This window comes from Tupaia chinensis, unplaced genomic scaffold, assembly GCF_000334495.1.
Source record: "Tupaia chinensis unplaced genomic scaffold, TupChi_1.0 Scaffold000600_1, whole genome shotgun sequence".
NCBI classification, from domain to species: Eukaryota; Metazoa; Chordata; class Mammalia; order Scandentia; family Tupaiidae; genus Tupaia; species Tupaia belangeri.
The window spans coordinates 775,013-800,917 of record NW_006160117.1 but is presented as its reverse complement, the minus strand read 5'-3'; the positions used below and the strand labels follow the sequence as shown (position 1 = coordinate 800,917).

General features: G+C 39.6%; 1 protein-coding gene across 2 annotated transcripts in view; it reads right to left on the bottom strand.

The window, feature by feature from the left end:
* The window catches only part of POLA1 (DNA polymerase alpha 1, catalytic subunit), a 353,788-nt gene that overhangs the window by 51,802 nt on the left and 276,081 nt on the right, over nt 1-25,905 (bottom strand). Inside the window, exon 37 of one of the 2 annotated variants that reach the window (XM_027775721.1) lies at nt 9,666-9,792. The exons of the other annotated variant lie outside the window; for it this stretch is intronic. Within the exon in view, the coding sequence (XP_027631522.1) occupies nt 9,758-9,792 (35 nt within the window). The 3' untranslated portion in view covers nt 9,666-9,757. Of the gene's footprint in view, nt 1-9,665; nt 9,793-25,905 lie in introns of those variants that run through there. 2 annotated transcript variants of the gene reach the window in all.

Sequence of the window (25,905 nt, the reverse complement as noted above, 5' to 3'; positions counted from 1 at the left end):
AGAGCTTCCTACTCTACTGAGAATAATATTTACAGACCTTACAGAAGCCCTTCTTTCAAGACCTAGCCCCTGCCTATCTCTCCAACTTTATCTATTACTTCCCTCCCACTGGCTCTTCTCCAGCCATACCTGCTTCTTGGTTGTCACAAGATATTCCAGTTTCAGTATGCAAAATGCTCAACCTCTTTCCCCTTACCAGTCTTTTGGTGTAGAATATCCTACTTCTAGAATTTCCTAAGGGTCGCTTCTCTTGTCATTCAGGTCTCAACTCAATCACCACCTTCTTAGAAAGAAGTTCCTACACACTTCCATCAAACAATCCCATTTTATTGTCTCCACAGGAGTGGTAATTGTCAGAAACAATCTTGTTTGTCTCTCCTCTTCTGTGCCATGAAAATAGATACACTGGCTATTGAACAGTAGGCAATCAAAATATTTGCTAAGTAGGAACTTACAACTATGTAAGACTCTATGAGAGGCACTGTAATGATACCGATGTTTAAGCATTGCTTTGTCAGCAGAGAGGAAGTGTGTCATATAGGAAGGACAGGGGGCTAAAGTCTTGTCTGCTGGCCCCGTTTCATTTATGAACCTATAGTAGGTTACTGTTCTAGAAAATAACCGGCGTTGACCTATTTCACATTTGTAAAATGGGGATAATAGCATCTATTTAGCAGATTATTATGAAGATTAGTATTACCACATGTAAAGAGTCAAATGCAATAATAAGGTATTCAAAATTTTTATTTTATTATAATTTACTTGTCATTACCAACTACTGACAAATCCTCTTTAAATAAAAATGGCAACTTAATAAAAATATAGATTGAGTTTGACTATATCAACAGACACTAGACCACCCTGGAAATTAGTAGATTACAAATACAAAGGGATAGAAATAAATATGGTATGATTTCTAACATATGTAGAGTTTCAAACCAAATGATGGTTGATGTGTCTATCACCTCTAATGATAGGATGCTTTAGCCAAATCATGTCATAACAAAGACATCACATAGCATGGCTTCTATCAGCACTGAGCAACAACAACAACAAAAACAGGGTTTATCGTTTCCCTCCTTTTCTTAGCTGAGAAGTAAGGAATTATGGTGGCTTATTTATTGGGCAGTAAATGTATTCAATGACACTCCCCTTTTAGGATAATGAAAATCTGCAAACAGGTCAAACACTTGAAGTGGTCAGTGTTGATTGCATCATGGAGGTAGTATTCAGTCAGCCTCCTTTGTGGTACTCATTCTGAAGCTAAATAGATTTGGGAACTTAATCTATTGTTGAGAAGAGCAGGGTACTAGACAAAATGTTATTAACTGAGGAATATAAAAGGCTAGTAGCAAAGAGAAGGTTGCTGGAGTAAAAGTCCAAACTGGGGGGAAAAAAAAAAAAAGGGAGGGGGGATGGTGGAAACAGTAAAAGCAGAGAAAATGGTCTCTCCAAGCTGGACCGGCCTAAATCTATACTATTAGGATGGACCATGTGAGGTTGCCATGTTTTGCAGGCCAAAATCTACTGATTTTATGTGGTTCAAAGATGCATTTGCAGGACCAGCAGTTAGCGTAATGGCCATGTTGCTGGACTCCCACGTGGTTGACTGTGGTTCACGTCCCGGACCTGGTGGTTTAAAACTCACGCCGGGCACATGTGCGTTCGTGCCCAAGATCCCAAGAGGAGAACGGAGGAGAATGGATTACGGCATGGCCATCCCCCCTGGGGGGTGATTTCTCACTTTCTGTCTCTCTGTCTCTCTCTGTCTGCCTGGCGAACGCACGTGCCCTATAGCAAAAACCTCTAAAAAAAAAATGCATTTGCCAAGGCACTCTTTGTTACTACGTACTAAACGGTCTTCCCTAATGCATGCACAAGTTTTGTACACTAGTGTTAATGCGGTATCTTGTATTGGGAAATTTTACACAAGAATGTCTAAAATGGTAACCACAGGTGCCAGACTCCATTGTGGACAAAAAACTCTTCTATTTTTATAGAATCAAAGCCCCAAATTTCTTGAGGGTTAAGGTTTCACAAAGCATTCTTGCTTTCCAGAGTAAAACTGATACTAAAGTTTTAAAGCATGTGTTCAGAAATGCTTAAATGTCTCTAAGTCTGAATAAAGGCAAGATTCACGGAACAACACAAAAAGGAAAAGATATGGATCTACTCCATAATAACATTTTTGTGTGTGTGTGTGTGGGGGGGTACAGGGCATGTGTGCTTGCTGGAGAAAGACAGAGGAAGAGAGGAAGCACCCCTCAGGGGAGATGGCCACACTACAACCCCTCTCCTCTCTCCTCTCCTCTTGGGATTTTGGGCATACATGAACATGCGCCCGCTGTGTTTGTCAAGCTACCAAGTCCATGACTCAAACTGCACAGTTGGCCATGTGGGATTAAGCCACCTCAACCACCATGCTACTGGTTGGCCCCTTTAATAGCTAACATTTAAAGATCTTCAAGAAGACCATTATGGAGATATAGGAATAGGTTTCAAAAATAACAGAAAGTGAGAATATGAAGGCACATAAATAAACCTGTCATTGTACTGACAATGTATTGAAGTGGGGCGGGGAAGGCGAAAAGGGGAAAATTCAGGTAAACACTCCAGTATTTAAAAACAAATGGTGCGTTTGGATAGCTAATGTGATAATTTGAATTACAGCATGTGGTATTCTAAAAAGGAGTGCTGCAGAGCTGCCTGTGTGCTAGAAGGTGAGTGGTTAAGCTTATTTTGGCACTATTAATGATGACAAAATATCCTTGTCTGCATTTATAGGGGGGCAGGGAGGTGTTTAACGGAAGTGAATAACAGTGACCAAACTGTTACTGAGCAAGAGCTTAAACCCATTCCTAACCACCAGGAATCCTTTCTGGGCTCATCATCAAGATAAGACAGTAAGGAAGGGGACAAAGTGCAGAGAGTAGAGGGTAAGGGAAGGTCCTGCTTCGGTGGATGAAGGACTCAATTAAGCACAGGGCAAAGGAGTTTACATCTGCTGCCCCTTGTTACAGGCTGACCATGTGTAGATGATGTCCACTGACAAACCATTATTTCACCATTTTTAAGGTGAATCCCCTTCCTCATGTTTTCTTTTTTTTAAAGAATTATTTATTTTTTATTTATTCACTCATTTATTTTAATTTGACCAGAGAGAGACAGAGAGAGAGAGAGAGAGAAAGAAAGAGGGAAAGCGAGAAAGCAAGCCACCAGTTCCAGGACTCGAACTGTGGTCGGCCATGTGGGAATGTCCAGCACCTAAACCACCAAGCCAACTGCTGTCCCCCTTCCTCATGTTTTAACATCTCTGAAATCAGAATGTGTCTTAGATTAATGTCATTTTAGATTTAATAATAACTGACAGAGAGGTTAGCTAATGATCATTTATGAAACTTACTCTGGACCAATTCAAACTAGCTAATCGTCAGAAAATATTCAATTTCATATGTGATTCTGTAACAGCCACTAGTACCCTAGATCATAAAAAAGATCAGGGAGGAGACTAACTTGGTCATCTACACATTTTTGGTGTCAAAACACATCTCTAATTATGTTCTTCATCTGAATTAGGAATCCTGGAAGATTCTATATATGTGAACCTTACCACTGGGACCCCTGACTTGGTTACAAAGAACACTCCTGTGTTTCGTGAAAGTTTTTATGGATGGTAATCTAGGCAGATCCAGAAAATATTCAACATATCTTTAATTCATGGAACAGATCTTGCCACTTGGGTAAGCAACTAGAGAAACTTACAGAAACCTTTTGATGAATTTTAGTAAAAGGAGTAACTATTAATTATAGCGACCATGTGACGAAGGGGGAGAACTCTAGAGTTTCATGCTATCCAATAAGGTAGCCATGGGTCACATGTGACTAATTCAAATTAACATAAATAAAATAGCAGGCCAGCCCTGCAGCCTGGTGATTAAGGAAGCCAGATCCCACAAGGCTGACCGTAGTTCGAGTCCTGACCCTGGCAACTTGAAAAACATGCCAAGGACGCATGCATACCCATACATGCACACACGCATGTGCATGCATTCCCAAAATCCTAACAGGATGGAGAAATAGAGAAGGGACTTGCAGCATAACCCTGCCCCATGGTGTGGTGCTTTCTCTCTCTTTCTCTGTTTGGTGAGTAAACTCTCTGGCAATTAAAATTAAAATAATAAAGTAGAATATTTGGTTCCTTAGTCATACTACCCAAATTCCATGGCTGAATAGTCACAGGTGGCTGGCTAGAGGTGACAGCACTGGGTAGCATAGATAGAGAACATCTCTATCACTGTAGAAAATGGAATTAGACAGTGCTACTGTACATGAGCAGAATGAAGATGAGTTATATCTTAGCTCCAACACTTAGCAGTTAAGAATGTGGACAGGGGCCAGCAGGTGACATGGTAGCTAAGGCACTGGACTCCCACATGGCTGATTGTGGTTCAAGTCTCAGACTTGGCAGCTTGAAAATCACTCTTGGCATATGTGCGTGAGTGCCCAAAATCCCAAGAGGAAAGTGGAGGAAAATGGCTTGTGGCATGGCCATCCCCTTTGAGGGGAGGGGGTGATATCTCATTTTCCCTCTGTTTCTCTCCAGCAAGTGCATGCATCCTATGGCAAAAACCTTAAAACAATATTTGAATGAACTAATGAGCCTCAGTAATACTCAGTTTTCTTATTGGTAAAATACATATGTAATTGTCATCCTACTCCCAGAGATGCTGTGTGGCTGAGAGGACAAAGGAGGACATGTGAATGTGGTTTAAAAACAACATAGTATCATAAAAAAGTTTGCTACTAAGTTTTATCTTTTTATATGATTTACAGATACTTTTGCATTTTTGCTATTAGTCAAATATTTTTTCAATTTCAACTCCAAATTTTGGCTTCTTTTTTTTTGTTTCCCTTTTCTTTTTCTTTCCTTCTCTTTCCTTCTTTCTTTCTTTCTTTCTCTCTCTCTTTTTTTTTTTAACCAGAAAGACTAAAATATGTTTCCAGATATTTTCAGCAAACAAATGCCTCCAGTAGCTACACAAGTAACAAAAATGAGTGAAGCTGGCGCTGCTGCTATGACCAACTGGAGATCCTGTGTTCTGCCTGAACTGCAGAGCTGCTACTCAATGCCAGCCAACTGTGGCCACTCAGGGTGGCTAACCCAGTGTACCTAGATACCGATTTTTGGAAGGAAAGCTGGAAATTTGACTTTTTATAAGGACTCTCCACTTGAAAATATTAGCTGGCTCAGCCATAGCAGAGCAAACAATAGGGAGCCACTGTTTGATGCTGGGGCCACGTGGAGTCCCAAGTTCAGATCCCAGACCAATCTGAACAGGCCAGGCCCAGTAGTACAAGCCTGGAATCATAGCTAACAGGGAAGTGGGGGGGAGCTGGCATAAAGGACTGCAAAGGCGAGACCCTAACAGAAGTCAGTCAGTTTCTCGCTCTTACTGAATAAGCAAATAAAAAAATATTAGCAACTCATTTAAAGTTTTCTTCAGGCAAATTAAACACATTTGGGAATCATGCGTGGCCTGTGGCTGGCACAGTACCTCTGGACTCTAAAACCCTATGGCAGCAATACTTCCTTCTCCATGTCCCCTTTCCTAGGACACTCTTAGAAAAATGCAAGCAATTTACTCCTCGTTGTAGCTCATAGTGAAACGGACCCAAAGTTCACAAAGTTATTTATTTTATATAAGTTACCATTCCTGGTATTAAGTAAAGTTAATCTCTCTGGTTACTAAAATACTAACACTTGAAAAGGAAAAAAAAAATTATATTGCTCTTGCATAATTTTATACCAAAGTTTTACTGTAATTAAAGAAAATATTTTTCTTTTTTTCATTGCTACTCCACTGGACAATTACCAGAAATCTAAGGGAGAACTATAGTATTTTATATAAAAGGTGAAGAACTCTACTGATGAATGAATTTTAAAAGTTGGGGAAAAAAGCCTAATTTGGAAAGTTTAATGCCAGAAAGCAAAGCAAATCTTTTAATTCTCCTAGTAATTTCAATGCTGTACACTTAAAAGCCCATTAAATTGAAAAGGTTTCTGTACCGTATATAGAAGCATACACAATTTTTTATTCCAAGTGTACTTAACCATATTTTATTTTTATCACATGCCCACGCCAAGGAACCAGCAGTTGCAGGCTTTTTATTCAGTTGATAATTCAAATATTATTTCTAATACAAATATATGGTTTATCACGCTTATTTATCACTAACTTGGTATACTTCATAATCGTATTACAACCCCACTGCGTACTGAACACCACCTACAGTTCAAACTACTCAAGATAAGCACTGGTACTTTCCCAGGAAGATTGGCACTAATTAAAGGTCTTATTTAGTAGTTGTTGGTAACCACTTTTTTAAGGAGGGGAAAAAAACAATAGGAAGTAGTATAGATATATTTAATTTGGTAATTGTATTTTATTAATGAGATCTATTTTGGATATATACTTTAATTGGAGTTAAAACAAAGACATGCTAAACTATCATCAATGCTATGAAACAGAATGAGATTGAAGTGTTTTGTAATTCATCAATGAGAAGAATTGAAACATCCGTGACCTACATGGTATAAAACTAAATCATACCAGAACACTAATAATAATAATAATAACAACAATAGTACTTTGCACTTACAGACCTCCTTTCAGAGGAATTTCAGAGTGCTTTTTAAACACATGTTATTTTTCCTTTTTTGAACAAATAAGACAACTAAATCAAAGAGTAATAATGGTTTGCCCATGCCACAAAGTGAGTCAGCGGCAAACCAGGAATAGATTTTGTAACTTGCTCAGTCTCCTGCAATTATACTGTGCAATGATTACTCGGCTGGAGTGTGTCTCGCAGGTTACACCCAAGACGTAGGTATCTCCAAAGTTCTTGTGGGCTTACGCTTTTTCTCTCCTAGTCCCAGCCTACGAATAGCACTGTTTATAAACCTACATTGTCATCAATATGTGTGCCTGTGTGCTGCTCAACAGAGGGTCCCACAGGGAGCTAAGAGAAGATTACTCTAGGCCAGCCCTGTAGCCGAATAGTTAAGGGTGTCAGATCCCACATGGCTGACCATATAGTTTGAATCCCAGCCCCAGCAGCTTGAAAAAGATGCAGGGTGACAGTACACGTGTGCCCACACCTCACTGGGGGAGTGTTGTCTCCCCAACTCTACCGTTTTCTTTGCTGAGTGAACATGACCTCTGGTAATTAAAAAAGAAGAAAAGAAAGAAAGAAAGAAAAGAGAACAGTCTGTAAGTTTCTCAGTAGCTCCTCACTGTCTCATTTTCATGAGCGCTTTCTGAAGCTGGCCTCCAGACATTTCAAGATGATAGTAAGGCCAGCCAACTAAACACCAAATGTGGAGTGCAGGGAGAAATTCAAAAGTAGCAAGGTCATTACAGAGTGTGTAATGCACCTGGACCCACATGGGAAGGTCTCAAGTTCACCTCCCAGGACCATCCTGTATATGATGAGTGCTTGCATGTGGCTGTGATCTGGGCTGGCTGAGGCTATGGGTGGACTGCAGCATGAAGGTCCTGTTCGGGGTGCTTGTCTCTCTCTCTCTGTCACGGAAGAATGAAAGAAATGAACTTAAGAATTATGCACGGGACCAGCTAGTGGTGTGGTGGCTAAGGTGGCTGGATGGTACATGGCTTACTGGTGTTGTGCCATTTGCTGGAGATACAACTCTGAACAGCATATGTTCAATGGCAGTCTGCAGAGACCAGTTCAAATGCACAAACTGTAATATTAAATACTTCAACAGTGCTTTGGACAGTGTTATTCTCAGAAGTAATAAAACCAACTGACATTTACTGCATGCTTACTGTGTGCCCGGCCCAGCTCTAAGCACTTTACATTTTGCTCCATTTAAAGTCCTGGGCATTTTACACGCTACCCTATATAATTTAGAAACCTCAGAGGAAGGCACTATTCTCATTCCAGTTTTAGAGGTCAGGTGGTACAGGAGTTAGACCACACACCCAGAGGTTACTTATCTAGTAAGGGATGGAAAGCCAAAACGTGGACCGGGCATTCTATTCAGAGCTTGAGTTTTAATTTTTATTCATTTTTTTTTTTGCCTGAGGGTACATGTGTACACCAGAGAGAGACAAAGAGAAAGGGAAAGTAAGAAAGCACACCCTGTGGGGAATGGTCACGTGGTAATCCCTTCTCCTCCATCTCTTTTGGACACGCACACATATGTGTCAGGCATGTTTTTCAAGCTACCAGGTCTGGGACTCAAACCACCTAGTTGACCCTATGGGATCCAGCCACTTAAACCACCAGGCTGCAGCCTGGTCTGAGCTTGAGCTTTTAATCACTATCCTACATTTCCCTTGTGAATCCCAGGTTGAGCCCACGGTGCTCAACACATGCTAGTGAAAGGAAGGAAAGAAGGGAGGAAGGGAGGAAGAAAACCAGTCTTGAGAGTGCTCACACAGTAAGCCTGAAACTCCTGAATGCTGCAGGCTAAAACCTTTGACTATTTGCATGATTCCTTAGAGCAGAGGTAAACGACAAATACTATCTTTCTGTCTGCTTCAGTAATGGGATCAGAAGTCAGGTGTTCATAGTTAACCCTTAACATGATCACTTCTCTGTTCCTCTAGTTCTTAGGAGTTTATGTCATTTTGGGGCCAAATAAAATGCCACTTTCAGGACATCATTTCCAAGAATTTCCCACATGCCCTAGCACGTTACAGTGACAATCTGCCTAATGAAAAAGGTATTTTCTTAGAAGAGGTGAGAAGGAAAAGCAAATGAAAATAGATGATATTTTGGGATGAAAGAAGGAAAAAGGTTCCTCATTCAGAACTAAAGGCTGTTGCCAACAGCTTGTTTTGTTCCCAAAGATCAGCACACAAAAGTTTCACAGAGCTGGAGGGAAAAGAGTTGGATGCTAAGTTAGACTTTGGGGAGGGGAAGGGGCATAATTCCCATCATTCCTTTGGGAGCAGCACAAAAAATAACAAAACCTCTATAAAAGAGATGAGCAAGTCGGCTGTGAAAGGAATGACCCCTCACATATAGGGAAAGCAATTTGCATCTACAGATCTCATTGGTATAAACGACCTCCTTCAAAGAGTGAAAACCTCAATGGAAAGCCACTATATACCCATGAAAAGCTTTGCCAGCTATTTGTTGAGCTGTATACAGACTAACAAACAGGAGTGGTTAACCTGGCGCACCATGCACTATAGAGATATTTTTTTTAAGTAGGCTTAGTCAGCTAATCTTGTTGAGATTTCTCTCATACTACTGATTTCTTATTCTCAAAATAAATTAAGAGGCTTCATTGCAAATTCTCTGTGGTTGAGTTTGTTGGGTGTCTTTGATTGTCTCTTGTCTTTAGATTCCCTGCCTTGTCTCTTTAGATTTTGCTGTGCCCTTTGGTATTTCCCCTTAGCCCATGCCTGGAATAGCTAATTACACGGTAGCGTTAATTTCTGCCCGTACAACAAGAAACAGCAGAACCTTGCTAATTCACACCAGTGACAGAAAGACTCCTGTGTTAAGTTACTGAATTATGCAAATGAGCAATAAGTGAAGAAAGATGATTCAAAATTGTATTTCATTCATTTATTTTGACAAGTGTAGTTTAGTCTTAATTATTTCGAAAATTTCTTTGTAGCATACTAACCAATTTACTGTGGCACATTTGTTACAAGTGATAAAGCCTTCATCAACAGAGACCAGAGTGCGCTCCCAAAGACAGACTCAGGTTCCAACTCTTTCATCTTGGATTTTCCTGACTTTTCAGCATCGACCCTTCGGGGGATAAGGCAATACAGAGTATGGCGCTATGTTTTATTGGTATATGTTTTAGACATTATTTCAGCAGTACACATTTATTTCATAAGTAGGTCCTACATATGTTTAAACTTTTACCATCTTAGTAAAAACAAACGAACGAATAAAATTAAGCATGCTTTAAAACATTTCTACATTCTGTGGTCACAATGCTAGTAGAACTCCATTTTCATTTTCTAAATACAACTGGTTCAGTCTGCTGTTCACCCCTTTTAATTCCTATTTCTGTTTTGTTTTGTCTTACCATACTTCTTTCTTTCAAAGTTAAAAACGTCTGTTTTAAGATAAGTGGATACATCACACTATGTAACATTTTCATGTCAAAATACTTACCTTATTATATTCTGAGTTAAATTATTTAAGATAGGAAAACATTTTGATACACTTTTGACAGACACATCCTGTAGGATGGATCGATTTCTTTCTAAGTTCCACACTGGTTACGGTGGGGAGTAAGGAGAGCATACCCTTCCAGTGTACACTCCTGGTTTTAAAGCCCCACATAGACCAGCCTCTTAATAAGCACTTTGAGACTAAACTTTCAATTCAGATACACTTCAAAATCATCATGCAGTTGTCAAATGAGGTTCTTTGATTTGCAAAAGCTACATAAGCCAGAGAGTACTTAAAGAAAAGCCAGAAAGATAAGATTTAGTCTCAAACTACATGACTTCTCTGTGCCTATTAAGATCTCACTTTCTCGTCAAGGCCCAACTCACATTCCACATACCAGGTCCGCCGGGACAGCTTTCCAGAGGTTAAGGTTGAGACCTCACTGCACTTGTTATCATGTCCTTGTACTGACAGTTATTTGCCATCGGGCTGAGTTTCCCCACCACATTAAGAACAGAGCAGCCGTGAGCAGAAAGAACACCAGGCTCTACACTTCCAAACTTTTGCTAACTTGGAAGGGTCATTTTATCTCTTTGAGGTTGCTTTTTCATCTGGAAAATGTCTACCCTTAAGCAATGAGACTACTTCACAGAAGTAGAAGATAATGAATGTGAACGTTTTCTATAAAAAGTAGAGTATTATTTAAAAAAAATGTGTTTACAGGGAGACTGCATAAGTAAATGACTAGAAGTATTGTTTCTTCAAGAAGCAGGAACTGAGTTTTGCTCATATTTGTGTCCTTTTCAAATCCACAGGGAAGAGACTCAACATTTAAATACTCAAGAATGAATTGAGCTGGAGTGCAGGGCACGAAAAGGCAATAAACAGAGGGGAAAAAAAGACTCACACATAGACTTGGTTTTGTGACTCTCTGAGTTTGGTTTTACAATAATTTTCTTAAAACAAGAGAAGCTTATCAGTGTCTAAAATTAGCCAGCAAACCCATCCTTTCGCGAGGACAGCTGGCTTAAGCCTTAAGCTTTAAGGGATGGTGCTAAGGCTCGCAGGGCTCATAATACAAGGACAAAAAGGGTTCCCAGGGGCCTTTACAGGGGTAGAATGCAATCAATGTTAATTCGATTTAACTTAATGACAGGCTACGAGTTGTTATTGTCCTGTTCATTAAATAAACTCATGACAACTATTTGATGATGGGTTTTCTTTCTTTTTATATGAGAGATAGCATCATATGGACATGACAGGAGCATAAAACAATATAAAGGGATTGATTAATAATGTGAAAGTCAACACCAGATTCTGGGCCTGGGGCTATAGGGTAACTGGCTACACTCCCATGGATTTTACTAGACTTCCACAGTTATGATTGCTTCTCTTAGATAATTATGAAAAATCTAATGAATTATAGAGGACAATGAATATACATACCAACTTATATGAAAAAAAAAAACATAAAGCAAAACAAAACAAAGAAAATCAGTTTAAATATAGTATCAGTTTCAAAATTAAATCTGCCCTATAACTGGAAAAATGAGGATTACGCAAACATCTTTTTACCATTAAAGGTAATGCTGATATGGCACAAACAATTGGTAAAAAAGAAAGAAAGAATAAAGAAAGAAAATGTCAAACTACCAAAACAAAAACAGAAGATTAAGGGGACACCTGAGAGAGAAAGCTGTCTCCCAGAGAGAGCTAAACACTTCTGAAGCCATGAGAAGAAAGATTATCACAATAGAGTGATTGTGAAATGATTAAGAAATGATTAAGACGTTAGATTCTGGGCTACATCAATGAGAAACAATTCCTCAAAAGAATATACAATTTAAAAACAATACCTAACCACTAAGGAGAAATACCAACCAAACAGAACCTGTTTAAATCCTAAACATCTTCCAAGCACTTCTGAAGCCATGAGAAGAAAGATTATCACAATAGAGTGATTGTGAAATGATTAAGAAATGATTAAGACGTTAGATTCTGGGCTACATCAATGAGAAACAATTCCTCAAAAGAATATACAATTTAAAAACAATACCTAACCACTAAGGAGAAATACCAACCAAACAGAACCTGTTTAAATCCTAAACATCTTCCAAGACCATGGAACAATTTTAGACTACTATAAATCTCATTTGCTTGAAGCAAACAGGACTGGTGTTTTCATATAATTTACAGACTTTTAAAAACATTCCCATTTATCAGAAATTTTAGCTGTTATAAAAAAAGTCAGAGTCTTTAACTGAGAAAATCAGAAAAGTACTTTAGAAATGAAAGAAAAAAATGAAATGGCCTTATCTGCTTCTCAGACCACAAAGCTTTTAATGTTTGAAGCTGCATTTTTGAAAGGAGTAACTGTTACATATTTTAAGTGGCTGTTTCAATACATTTCTAATGAAAAGCACTAATTTGGGGGAAAGGAAATTTCATAAAACTGTATCTAAGCCCAAGAGCTTTAATTAGGTCACGCTATAACAGATTATATAGATGTTACACAAATATCGATAATTTAATATTCATTCCTGAAACTTACAGTGCCTTCTATCACGATACTTAAAGGATCTACGCTCTTTGCTGCCATGAGTATTATAAGCCCTTTCCTCCTAATTAATGTGCAATTAATTCAACCAACCTCCAATTAGTCTTCTACAACATTACCCTACTTAGACAATACAGCACAGTCTCTAGACTGGGTTATAAACCTGGGCTAAAACAGACTCCTTACAGACCAAAAATGGTTCTGGGATTTCTCTTTGTAGTGTAATTTAGATGTCATATCTAATTTGCTGTCATGACTATTGTTTCACTGTGCAATTTGTATGTCGTTTTGAATGGTAAAGGCATCATAGCTTTATTGAATTAAACCTTCTGTCTTTATTTAGGGTCTGATGTTACATGTTTGTGCGTTTATATTTATGTCTCAAAAGCTGCTTCTGACATCAAGTAGTAGAAAAAGAATATGTTCTTTTGATATGTTTGCTCAGATCTTAGTAAATATAAACACAAACGGGGGGTGGGGGTGGGGAACCTCTCTAAAGAAACAGAAAGTTGAATGTTATTACCATTATTGCTTTTAAAGCCCAAGAAAGTGCTAAATAAGCCACTTGTATTACAGGATTCTAGATGGCCTGGCTGTTTTGGAACTTAAATGCCTTAATTGTCGATACTATTAATCAATTCTTTCCTAACAAAGACCTGCTTTTTCCATTCAGTTTTTGATATCTCTACCTCAAATATACGATATTCTTATCACAGATCCACGATCCCCCCAAAATTAATATGCTCCCCAATGGTAACTCATAAAGGACAAACTCATAAAGGCCATCTTACCAATACCATACTACTCAGCTTAGGGTTGGTCTATTGTAGTTGTCCTGGTCTATGAATTCAAGTTCTAAAGTCATGACTAAGAAGACTAACAATGGAAAGCCTTGTCCTAGGCCATTAGAATAGCCTTTTAAGTAATTTTTAGTGCATTAAATTTCATAAAGTTTTTACTAGATAATTACACTTCCTGATTTTGTAATTAGTGGAAGTACATGCAATTACATAATAATTATGATAGTAATTACGTAATTAAGATGTATAATTATGTAGTGAAAAACATCATGGAAATAAAACCATCTACTGTGTAAGCACAATACATTTAAAAAGTAAATTCAGTAGCTCAACTGTTATAAAAATACTTTTCTTCAAAATAAAGTGATTAGCTCACATTATAGTCTAACTGCTTGAAAATTGTTTAATATTTTTCCCCATTGGTGACAGGAGTACATTTTGCAAAAGTACATGAAAAAAACAATCTTATCAGGTTTTTATCATTCTCAGAACTCGAAAAAAAAAAGACAATATGTTTTACAAATGAAGACCATCAACCAACACACTGTCACCTAGATAGAGATACTACCACCTCAGAGCCCTTCGTGTTGCTGTGTTTGTCACTACAAAAAGGAAAATGAACCTGACCCCTGAAAAGACATGACAGGAAAAAACAGTATCAAATGCATAACGTGTCTGTTGCCACAGCATGTCTCTAAGTCCTTCTGCACATCAAAGTGCCAAAGTTGAGTGTGTATTTACAGAAAATGGCCTTAAAGAAAAGGCACATAATTAGAATGTGGAAGTTTGCTGCCCAAATCTATGGCGACTTTCAAATGCTACGTTAGTTACCCTAAAGTGTATTACAGAAACTGTACAGACAAGCTTTTACTTGTGGGCAAAGCAACTAAAGTGATGATTTCCTGGAAAATGGAGTTTCTATTCTGTCACACTGTCAAGTCCTCTTTAGGCAAACACAAAAACAAAACGGGCAGTATTCAGCGAGGAAAACAAAGCAGTGTGAAGGGGCTTCAGGCTGCCATTGGAAACTATCAACTTGGTCGTCCTTGTAGTGAGCGTAGAAAAACAGCAGAGGTAAGTGCAACAGCAGGAAGAGGACATTTCCAAGTCAACTTGTTAGTAGCAAGATCTAAGAAATAGAATCTTGTTTCCATTTTTAAAAAATCTACTTTGATGCCCCGAAATCTTTATGAACTTAATAAATCAATGTTGTAGTGAGGTCCAGAAGGTAGTGATCTGGTGAAATTTCACTCTGGGCACATGGAGAGTGGTCCTTACCTGAAGTGGGTGGAGAACTACATTCCAGTTCTCTTTTTCTTTCTCTCTCTCTCTCTTTTTTTTTTAAAGAAATTTTTTTTACTATAGAGCACGTGCACTTGCTAGAGACAGAAAGTGAGAAATCACTTCCCGGAGGTGATAGCCACACTGCAATCCCTTCTCCTCCATTCTCCTCTTGGGATTTTGGGCATGCACGCACACAAGCCCAAGTGCGGGATTCAAGCAATGGTCGACTACATGGGAGTCCAGCGACGTAACCATTACGCCATCTGCTGGTCCTCCAGTTCTCTCTTTCATAAGCCACTAATCTTGAGATGTGGACAATTATTTTGAAAATCCCAATTTATTTCTGCCTTGCTCCTTCTACTTAAGAAGATCAAGCAGAAGCACTCCCACTTTTTGCTCCCCCTTACTCCTCCCAGTCCTTGTCAAGCCACTACACTTTTAGCTTAATTATAGACTATCTTTCAAAAGATCAGGTTGTGATATGAATCCTAACTTAAACTTGGACAAGGCCTTCTGCAGCCTGCATCTCTCTCATTTTAAAGTTTTACCAAAAGGATGGTCCTAGTCAGCGAGTGAATAAAATGGAAACAGGCTATAGTTATTAAGAGGAGAGAATGTTAGAACGGTGCCTCTCAAACTTTTATATGCACATGCATCATCTGGGAATCCTGTTAAAATTCAGATGCTGATGCAGCAGGTCTGGGTTGGGCTGATTTTTTAATTTCTTCTTTTTTATTTTGGAGAGGTTTTATTATTTTTTTTTATTTTTATTTTTTGCTATAGGGCGCATGCACTCGCCAGACAGACAGAGAGAGACAGAGAGACAGAAAGTGAGAAATCACCCCCCAGGGGGGATGGTCACGCCGCAATCCCTTCTCCTCCATTCTCCTCTCGGGATCTTGGGCACGCATGCACACACGCCTGGCGTGAGTTTTAAGCCACTGGGTCCAGGACGCGAACCGCGGTCGACTACGTGCGAGTCCAGCGACATAGCCATTACGCTAACTGCTGGTTCCCAATATTTTGAATTTCTAACAAGCTCCGAGGTGATGCTGATGCTCCTAGTATATTGGTCACACTTTGAGTATCGAGGTCTTACATTTCACTTGAACTAAAAAATGTATAAAGAAAAAAGCTGGTTTGGGTTCATTTGCATGTTATTTTCTCTTGCAATTGCTAAATTATATGAATCATTATTTCAAGTTGAGTAAAATTATTTCTTTGTAAAAATTTGAGTGCCTATCACTTTTTTCTTGTTATAAAAGCAGCACAATCTCAGAGTACATGGAGTAGGGGGTGTTCAAAAAGTTCATGAAAGGGACCAGCAGATAGCATAATGGTTATGTCATTAGACTCCAATGTAGTCAACTATGGTTTGAGTCCCAGATGGGTGGACTGAAAATCTCACTCTGGGTGTGTGTGTCTGTGTGTGCCCAAAATCCTGAGAGGAGAATGGAGGAGAAGGGACTGCAGTGTGGCCATCCTCTCCCAGGGAGTGATTTCTTGCTTTCTGTCTCTCTGGTGAGCACACACTCCCTAGAGCAAAAATCTCTCTATAAAATTAAGTTCATAAAAAAATGCATATTATGAAAAAACTATGCTTGGATTTCAATATTATTTGCACCAACATAAGCTGTACTTTAATTCCATTTCTCCATGGACTTTTCTTTTTTTTTTTTTTTGAGAGTTTTTTGCTATAGGGCATGTGCACTGGCCAAAAAGACAGAGAGAGAGACAGAGAGACAGAAAGAGAGAAATCACCCCCCAGGGGGAATGGCCACGCCACAATCCCTTCTCCATTCTCCTCTCGGGATCTTGGGTATGCACACACATGTGCCCAGCGTGAGTTTAAGCCATTGGGTCCAGGACTCGAACTGCGGTTGGCTACATGGGAGTCCAGCGACATAGCCACTATGTCAACTGCTGGTCCTGTCTCCATGGAATTTTTAAAAAGTTTATTTATCCTGGGCTAGCAGGCATGATGGTTCGAGTGGATCCCACATGGCTGATGGCACAGTTCAAGTCTCGGACATGATAGCTTGAGTGCTGGGTACATGTGCATGTGTGCCCAAAATCCCGAAGGGAGACTGGAGAAGGGACTGGGGCATGGCTATCCCTCCGGGGGTAATTTCTCACTTTCCCTCTCTGTCTCTGTTTGGCATGCACACACACTCTGTGGCAAAAACCTTTATTTAAAAAAAAGGGAAAGTTTATTTATCCTATGAGTGAGAGAGACTGAGATACAATACCCTCAACAGGGTCTTGATGCTGTCCACACCCAGGCCCAGCCAGCAGATCGTTAGCACGCGAGTGTTTCTTTATGGCAGAAAGATGAAAACTGTGGAATTTCTAGCAAGAACCCTCCCCAGAAACTTCTGTTATTGAAATGCTTTGCATAATTCTACAATAAATTCCTGACCATAACAGAGAGCAAACTATGCTCCGAAGTGCCAAGTTAGAGCCTTTCACTGTTCCCTTAAACTAATCAAAGCAACAGTTTAAAATTTAAAGAGCTCCAAGAGCACCTTTATTTATTTAAAAAAAAAAAAGATAACCAAAAAATGGAGTTCAAGTCACCCATCTCAAAAACATTTTTAAAAATTATTTTATGTTATTATTTTTAATTTGACAGGAGAAGGAGAGAGAGAAAGAAAGAGACCAAGCTGCCAGGTCCAAGACTCGAACTGTGGTTGGTCACGTGGGGGTCCAGCACCCTGACCACTACACCACCTGCCGGCCCCTCAAAAACATTTTTCGATCTTATTTCTTTCTCCCATGAGAAAGAGAGATACACAAAGAGAAACAAGACAGACAAATACTCCCACAGGGTCTTCATGCTGTGATACACCTTAGTCTCAGCCAGCCCCAGGCCATGGGCATAAGCTTGTGCATGTGCACTCCTGGAGTGTTTCGGGGATGGCTCCAGATGTGAATCTGGAACTCTTCCATGTGGGTGAGCCTTGCAGAGTGCTGTGTTACTGCTGTGCTACCGTCTAGGCCCAGAACTCTGTTTTTCACAATTACAAAAAAAAAAAAATAACTTTAACAAGAGCAATCAGGGGACCAGCAGTTAGTGTAATGGCTATGTCGCTGGACTCCCATGTAGTTGACTGCAGTTCGAGTCCTGCGCCCGGTGGCTTAAACTCACGCCGGGCGCGTGTGCATGTGAGCCCAAGATCCTGAGAGGAGAATGGAGGAGAAGGGATTTCGGTGTGGTCATGCCCCCTGGGGACTGATTTCTCGCTTTCTGTCTCTATGTCTCTCTCTGTCGAGCACATGTACCCTACAGGAGAAAAAAAAAAAAGAAAGAAAGAGGAGCAATCAGATGCTTAAATGAATTTCTTTAGTTTTATATGTATTTGGTATGTGGGAATCTCTGTGTGCTTTGCCTGCTATTAGTTATTTAAAACAGAGAACAAGCTAGTCTCCAAAATTCAACGATAGTTCTTCAGTGGAATAATCTAACCTGTGGAATGAAAAGGTGGCAGAAGAAATGGATCAGACAGGCTCTCTCTAACACAGCCTTATTTGTGGTACCTTGTAAGGATGTAACAAAGTAAATTCTTTTTCTTTTTAATGAACACTTTTTAAAAAGAATTATTTATTTAATTTTATTTATGCATTCATTTATTTTACATTGATCAGATTTTTTTAGAGAGAGAGAGAAAGTGGAAAAGCAAGCCACCAGATCCAGGACTCGAACTGTGGTCAGCCATGTGTGAATGTCCACTGCTTTCACCACCATGCCACCTGCTGGTCTCATAACAAAGTAAATTCTAAGAGTGTCAACTAGCTTACAGGACTCCAGGGGCTCTTACCTACTTTAATTCCAGTATTCTAACAATGATAACATTTCTGTTTTCACTTGAACCATTTGCAAAATATAGGGGAAATCCTTAACCTTGTAAAGGGACCTGTCTTGAGACCCTCAGAAATGTCAAATTTCCATACACTAAAACATATCATTTCTGTTTTTTTTTTTTAAAAGAAGTTTTTTAGAGGGTTCATGTGCTCACATAGGGGAGGGGGAGAAAGCCCTCTTACCCCATGGAGGATAGTCATGTCATAATCCCTTCTCCTCCATTTCTTTCTCCTTTTGAGATTTTGGGCATGCATGCACATGCACTGAGCATGTTTTGTTTTGTTTTGTTTTGTTTTAAAGAGATATTTTTGCTATAGCATGCATGTGCTTGCCAGAGACAAAAAGACGGAAATCATCTCCCGGAGGGGTGGCCATGCCACAATCCCTACTCCACTCTCCTCGGGATTTTGGGCAACTCACACATATGCACCTGGTGTGAGTTTTAAGCTGCCAGGTCCAGGACTCAAAGCACGGTCGACCACATGGGAGTGCAGCGACACAACCATTACGGCATCTGTTCGTCTCCCCAGTACGTTTTTCAAGCTGCCAAGTCCTAGACTCAAACAGCACAGTTGGCTGTTTGGGAGCCAGCCAGCTTAACCACCACATCACCAGCTGGCCCAATTTCTTCTATAAAACTCTTATTCTTCTGGCTTAAAAAAATCATGGGTTGTCTGCTTTCGGAGGCCATTTTCCATCAGGTAATATAACTATTACCACTTAGTGAGTGCATATTTACAGAATAAACTTCATACTTAATGATAAGCTTCATTTGGTTGATGGGGAGCACAGAATAGGAGCTGTGGCAGCGTGGGAGAGGAGTCAGCTTGGCTTGCTCATTAGTTAAGTGACCTGACATTCTATTAGGTCTGTTCAAATTTGCCATCAGTAAAATTATGGCTACGACACACCACTTCCCTTTAGGATCCCTTGCAAGGAGCTGAGATGACAGACATTAAAATCTATCATATCAAGGGACTTTATAATTAATGGTCCACCTGAGTCAAGCCAAGCAATAGAGAAGGTTCTAGAACTTCACACTGCTCTCCATTCATGAATGGAGCTCTTTCCTAGGACTAATTCTTCCAAAAGTCTTAAGATGGCTTGTGTAGCCTTATTTGAAAACCACAAACTCATTCATTAAAGACTTAGTGAGCTGGTTACAATAGGCAAGCACAGATAAGTAAGATGAACATAGTAGAAGGGAAACTCAAAACAATTCAGATTAAGACCTATGAGAAGGGCACTCACAGGCAATGCAAAGAAAAGAAACTTGTATTTATATTACTCAGTTTCGCAACCACAGAATGGGCATAATCCACTGCTGCTTCCCAGAGCCGTTGTAAGAACCTGTGTTATGCACATGAAAGGACAAAAGGAAATTATAAAGCACCTCACAGAGGGACACCCAGTTCAAGGTGGCACTAACAGAAACAAGGAATGCCTATAGATGTTACACCATCAGGCCTGAAGAAAAGCAACAAGAACCTGAAGAGTTAAAAAAATAAATAAAGGAATAAAGAAGGCAGGTCTATCCAAAACTCAAGAGTGGAAATGAATGCAAGATTTCCCCTGGCTGAGAGGAACAAGGGCCACAGGAATTTCTTGGTACAGCTCAGCAGGTTGAGCACTTGAGCCTGCTCATAGGCCTTTGTAAGAAATGGGTTGCTCCTAGAATGTTTCTTCCAGGCCATTAACAAGTCAGCTTTCCTGGGGGGCACCAGTGGCATAGTGGTTAAGGCACTGACTGGGCACTCCCACATGGCAGACTGAGATTTGAATCCAGGACCTGGTGACTTGCTTTCTCACTTTGCCTCTCTCTCTCTCTGGTCAAATTTAAAAAAATAAATAAATAAATAAATAAATAAATAAATAAATTTTAGAAGTCAGCTTTCCTATAATAAACATGCACCTGTAATTTGTAACATAAGCACTGCAGGATGTTATCATCAATCCTGTGACCTTGTTTTTCAAAGTTCATTTTATTTTGATCAGTACAGTATGTTGCACTAATTATTTTAGGTATTTTCATTATATGAAATTGACCATGTGTCAGAGATGATTTAATTTATTTAAGTGTTGAACTGCTAGCAGAACTTTTACATTTATAGTAATTAAGAATTAGTAAGGAAAACAGTTCATTATTATTTACTTTTAAATATATTGAGGTGCTCAGGTGGGAATAAAATGGTATAAAAAAGAAAAAAAAGTCAGATTTCTAACAAGTTTAAGTGGCCATCTTCTAGCTGTCTCTATGCTATAACTCCAATTTATTTCTTCAGAGTCCTAGGTCTGTGTTCCAATTCTGACAGAGACAATGCAACATGTCCAAAAGGGTTTATGGAGAAATTCACCAAGCAGGCCATCTGTTACAGACTGCATTGTACCCCACTGCTCAAAAAGTTCATATTGAATGGGGCATATGTGTGTGAGGTCTAAACCCTTTATACCTTAAAATTAACTGCATTTCAAAAGGGGTCTTTAAGTTTAATTTTGCCAGAGGGTGCTCACCAGAGATAGAGTGAGAGCAAGAGACAGAAAGAGAGTGGAAAGCAACCCCATGGGGAATGATCACACTATCATTCCTTTCTCCTCCATTTCTCCCTCCTTTTCAGGATTTTGGGCATACGCACACATGCCCAGCATGTTTCTCAAGCCACCGATTCAGGACTCAAACCGCAAAGTTGGCCATGTGGGATCTAGCCACCTTAACCACCATGAGAAGGGCTGGCCCCAGGTGATGGGGCCTTTAAAGGGTTAATTAAGTTAAAACGACGTCATTAGGGTAGGCCCTAATCCAATGTGACTGGTGTCCTTATAAGAAGTGGCTAAGTGGTGTGCAGAGGAAGTCAGATCCTACATGGCAAGCCAGGGTTCAAGTCCAGGCCCAGTAGCTTGAAAAAACATGGAGTGTGCATGGGCGTGTGCTCAAGATCCTGATAGATGAATGGGAAGAAAGAAGTATTATGGCAGGGCCAGACCCCATTTTCTTTCAACCTGAAGCATATGACCTCAAGCATAAAGCAAAAACAAAAAAGAGAAGAGATTAGGTGCAGAGGGAGAGCATGTGAAGACAAGGCAAAGATGGCCGTCCACATCCAAGGGGGAAGGCTGTTGGCACCTTGATCTCAGATTTCTAGCCTCCAGAACCGTGAGAGAATACTTCTCTGTTGTTGAAACCACCCGGTCTGTCGGTCTTTCTTACAGCCGCCCTAGTAAACTAATTCACCATTCTACTACAAACAACTGACCCAGAATGAGATGAGACAAGCATCTGGTGAGAGAGAAAAAGAAAAGGAAAAAAAAAAAAAAAAAAAGGCTTTTTTCCTGGACATAAAGAGATCAAACCCTGATATTTTAAAAAGGCAGTTAGTGGTGCTATCTCTTTGCTTCTAAAACAAGTGGACCAGATTGGTGGCGAGGCTCCGGTTGTACTGCACTTAGCTGTTGCTGAGTATGTCTCTCCCCAGCAGACTCTAAGCTCCCTCAGAGCAGAGAGTGTTGACCATCCATCTTTATTCCTGACATGAGAGATGGCACTCAGCATACCATAGAACCTGTATTACATAGACTGTTTTTACTTTTATTAGAATAAAAAAAAAAAAAAAAAAGATTCAGCAGCCAAAAGAGACTTTTCTTCCTTCATTTTAAAGCAGACTTAATTTTGAAAATGGAGCAAAGATTCCAAGTGATTCAGGCTTCCCCTGAACTCCGAACTATTCATTTTATCCCTACTCAGGCCATGGCACCAGGGGATGAGGCAGGCAAATGGGACTATTTCGTGCTGCCGTCCTGGAAATGGATTTTTACTTCATATTTTGCTACTATGTTCCTCTAAAACCTCCTTTGGATCCATTATGTCATCTGTGTATATATTCTGGAGCAGTTATAGTAATAATGCCAAAGTCCCACAGAAATAAGATTTTTAAAATGTTATGTAGTTACAGTCAATACGCAGTAAACACTTCACCAAAGTGAGTAACAGTCCTTTACCATTTTAAAGGAAAGGGACAAATACCAAATGAGGTTAATCCACATTATGGACTAATGGCCTGTAAACTTTCATCTGAAAGCAAAGCATAGAAAAAGCTTTGACAAGAGCTACTTTTCACCGTAAAAATAAATAAACCTCTTTCACATAATTTGTATGTGTTTTCTTTTTCCAAGTCAAATTGCCAAGTTTCAAACAAAAATTAAAACCACCATCTAGTTACAACCCTTAAAATACCGGCTTTATAATGGAAACGTTAAAACAATCTTAGGAAGGAAATGTTGCTAGGTACTGACAGTAAAGGACGGTCTACAGTAAATACTTCACACACCAGTTACAGGGCACTTGTTGACAGAGGATACTTAGAGTCCGTTCTCCATAATATAACTGTGTGTAACGACTGTCATTTTTCACAGGACTTTTCACGTTAACATCTACTGGTGTTCTGGCACTGGTCCAAATAGAATAAATATATTTGCCCTCTGGTTCCCACAGATTTTATCTTCATTTTTATAGCAGGCATCCCTCGAACAGCAAATCAGGAGAGAACCTTCCATTCCAGACTTACTTAGAAAAAAGTGGATTTTACATAGGTTACAGTAAATTTATGGAATTTCCCCCTATAGCTGTTCTCTTCTAGACTATGAGAGTATTCTTCTTCCCTAATTGTTCCCTATGGACTACAATTTGGATACAATTCTCTATTTTTTTAAAAAAATATTTTATTTAACTTCATTTCTCTTATTATTATTTTTCAGTTTGATCAGACAGAGAGAGAGAGAGAAAGCCACCAGGTTCAGATCTCAAACCGTGGTTGGCCTTGTGGGAGTCCAGTGCCTTTAACCACCTCGCCACCTGCCAGCCTCATATACAATTCTCTACTTAAAACCAGAAGACTGACCTGTTCAGAGTGTCCAGAACATGGTTTGTTTTTCAAACTTGGCTGAAGGTAAGAATTACTGGGGGGATGTCTAAGAAGTATAGTTTAATATGAAGTCAAGTGAAGTAAGTCCAGCACAGAAAGACAAACACTGCATAATATCACACATATGTGGTATCTAAAAATGCTGAACTCATGGCAGTAGAGAGTAGAACAGTGGCTGCCAGAGGCCAGAGGCAGTAGGAATGGGGACAGGGGCAGATGGAGAGAGGTTGGTAAACAAGCATAGGGTCATAGATAAAAGGAGTAAGTTCTGCTGTGCTATTGTACAGAAGAGTAATTCTTGTTAACAATATTGTATCGTATATTTCAAAATAGGTAGAAGAGAGGATTTCGAATATTCTTACCACAAAGAAACAATGAATGTCTGAGATGATACATATGCTAGATACTCTGATGAGAACATTATACATGTGACAAAATTGAATATATACAGGTATCAAAACATCACACTGTACCCTATAAATATGTACAATTATTATGTGTTGAAAAAAGTACAACTGCTTAAATCCTACCCCACACCTTCTAAATTAGAATCTCTTGGATAAGATACACGGCTTTATATTTTTTAAAGGTTATTTATTAAATTGTTGGGAGAGTCATGACACATTTTTCTATGCAACAATCCAGTATTTCCTTCATGTGAGAGAGACAAAGCACACCCCCCAACAGGATGTGTTAACAAAGAGAGAGAGAGCACACCCCCACCAGGGGCCCAATGCTAATCTATCTGCAGCCAGCTTTAGATCATGGGCACATGCATGACAAATGTACCCAGGGAGGTCTCTGGACACGAACTTGTAACCTTCCCATGTTGGTGAGTCTGGCAGAGCATCGTGATTTTTCTGCTGTGCCACAGTCCAGCCCCCTACTTTGGATTTTTCAATTTGTCCCAGGTGATTCTCAGGAGAGAGCTTATCAGATGTCACACACGAGGAGTCCTCTGCTCTTGAGCTACTGACAATCATAGCCCAGTTTCATTTTATATCCCACCACTGAAAAATATGCTGATACTGCTTAGCACTACTGCATGATCTGGAAATGCTCTGTGCACAAAATTTCGGCTAATTCATTCTTTTTTTCTTTCTTTCTTTTCTTAAGGTTTCTGTCATAAGGTACGTGTGCTCTCCAGAGAGAGACAGTGAGAAATCACTCCCTAGAGAGGTGGCCATGCAGCAATCCTTTTTCTCCTATTTTTTTCTCGGGATTCTGGGCATGCACAGACACACCTGGCATGATTTTTAAGCCACCAGGTCCAGGACTCAAACTGTGGTCAGCCATATGGGAGTCCAGCACCTTAACCACCACGCCACCTGCTGATCCCTAATCCACTCATTTTTAAACTGTAATTTAGGAATAATAAACAAGCAGAATGATGGTCAAAGCAGAATAGTTTCAATAGTTAAAATTCAATAAATAAACCAAAAGAGTTCTTGGATTATTTCATGAAGTTCCTTTCACCAGACACATATATTTTGGTCTCTTTTCATTTCATTTTATTTTTTTGACATATAAAAATACCCATCGATAATTCACTTGGTGGTGTTTTTGCCCTGATCTGCTGGATAGCATATCTATTAGAAACAAACAACAAAATCGTGCCCCAAGTCTTAAACATGTGAAATGAAACTACAGTAAACAGCGTGAGTGTACAGATCCTCTCAATACTCCTCCCCTTTTGCCAAGGAACTAGCTTCCAATTGGCTACTCCAGTCCCTCCTATTTTGCAGGGGGAGTGATGTACACTCCCGGCTGTTCTCTAAGAAGCTGGGCTAAGTCTCCAGTGACTTTCTAGCTCACCCCTTTATGAGTTTCCACGAGTCACTGCACATTTTGAAAACTGCTGATCATGAAAGACTGACTCAGCCTGTATGATGAAGACTTCTAGAGCTGTCTAGAAAAGGATTCTATCCCCTTGGAGCCTAAGAACATCTAGAGGACAATCTAGGATGGCTAGATTCAGGGGTGAGGGATCAGGTTCTAATATTCTGATACCCAGAGAGAGGTAACAGACCTCATGGACACAGACAAGGTATTCACTGAGAGTACCTTATTTTCTCAACTTCTAACCACCTTTAAGGAAAGGAGATTTGGGGTAAAAGAAAAACAGCTATCAACGATGCTACAAGCAAATACAGGATAAACATTAGCCATGAACAGAACTTCTAAAACCTACCTATTAATGGACAGGAAGGATTTCTTCTTTATAAAAAATTTTCCTAATTCAAGGAAAAATATGCTTTGGGGATAGACCAAGTCCTTGTTGAACATCTAAAGGCAAGATACTAACATCCAAACCAAACA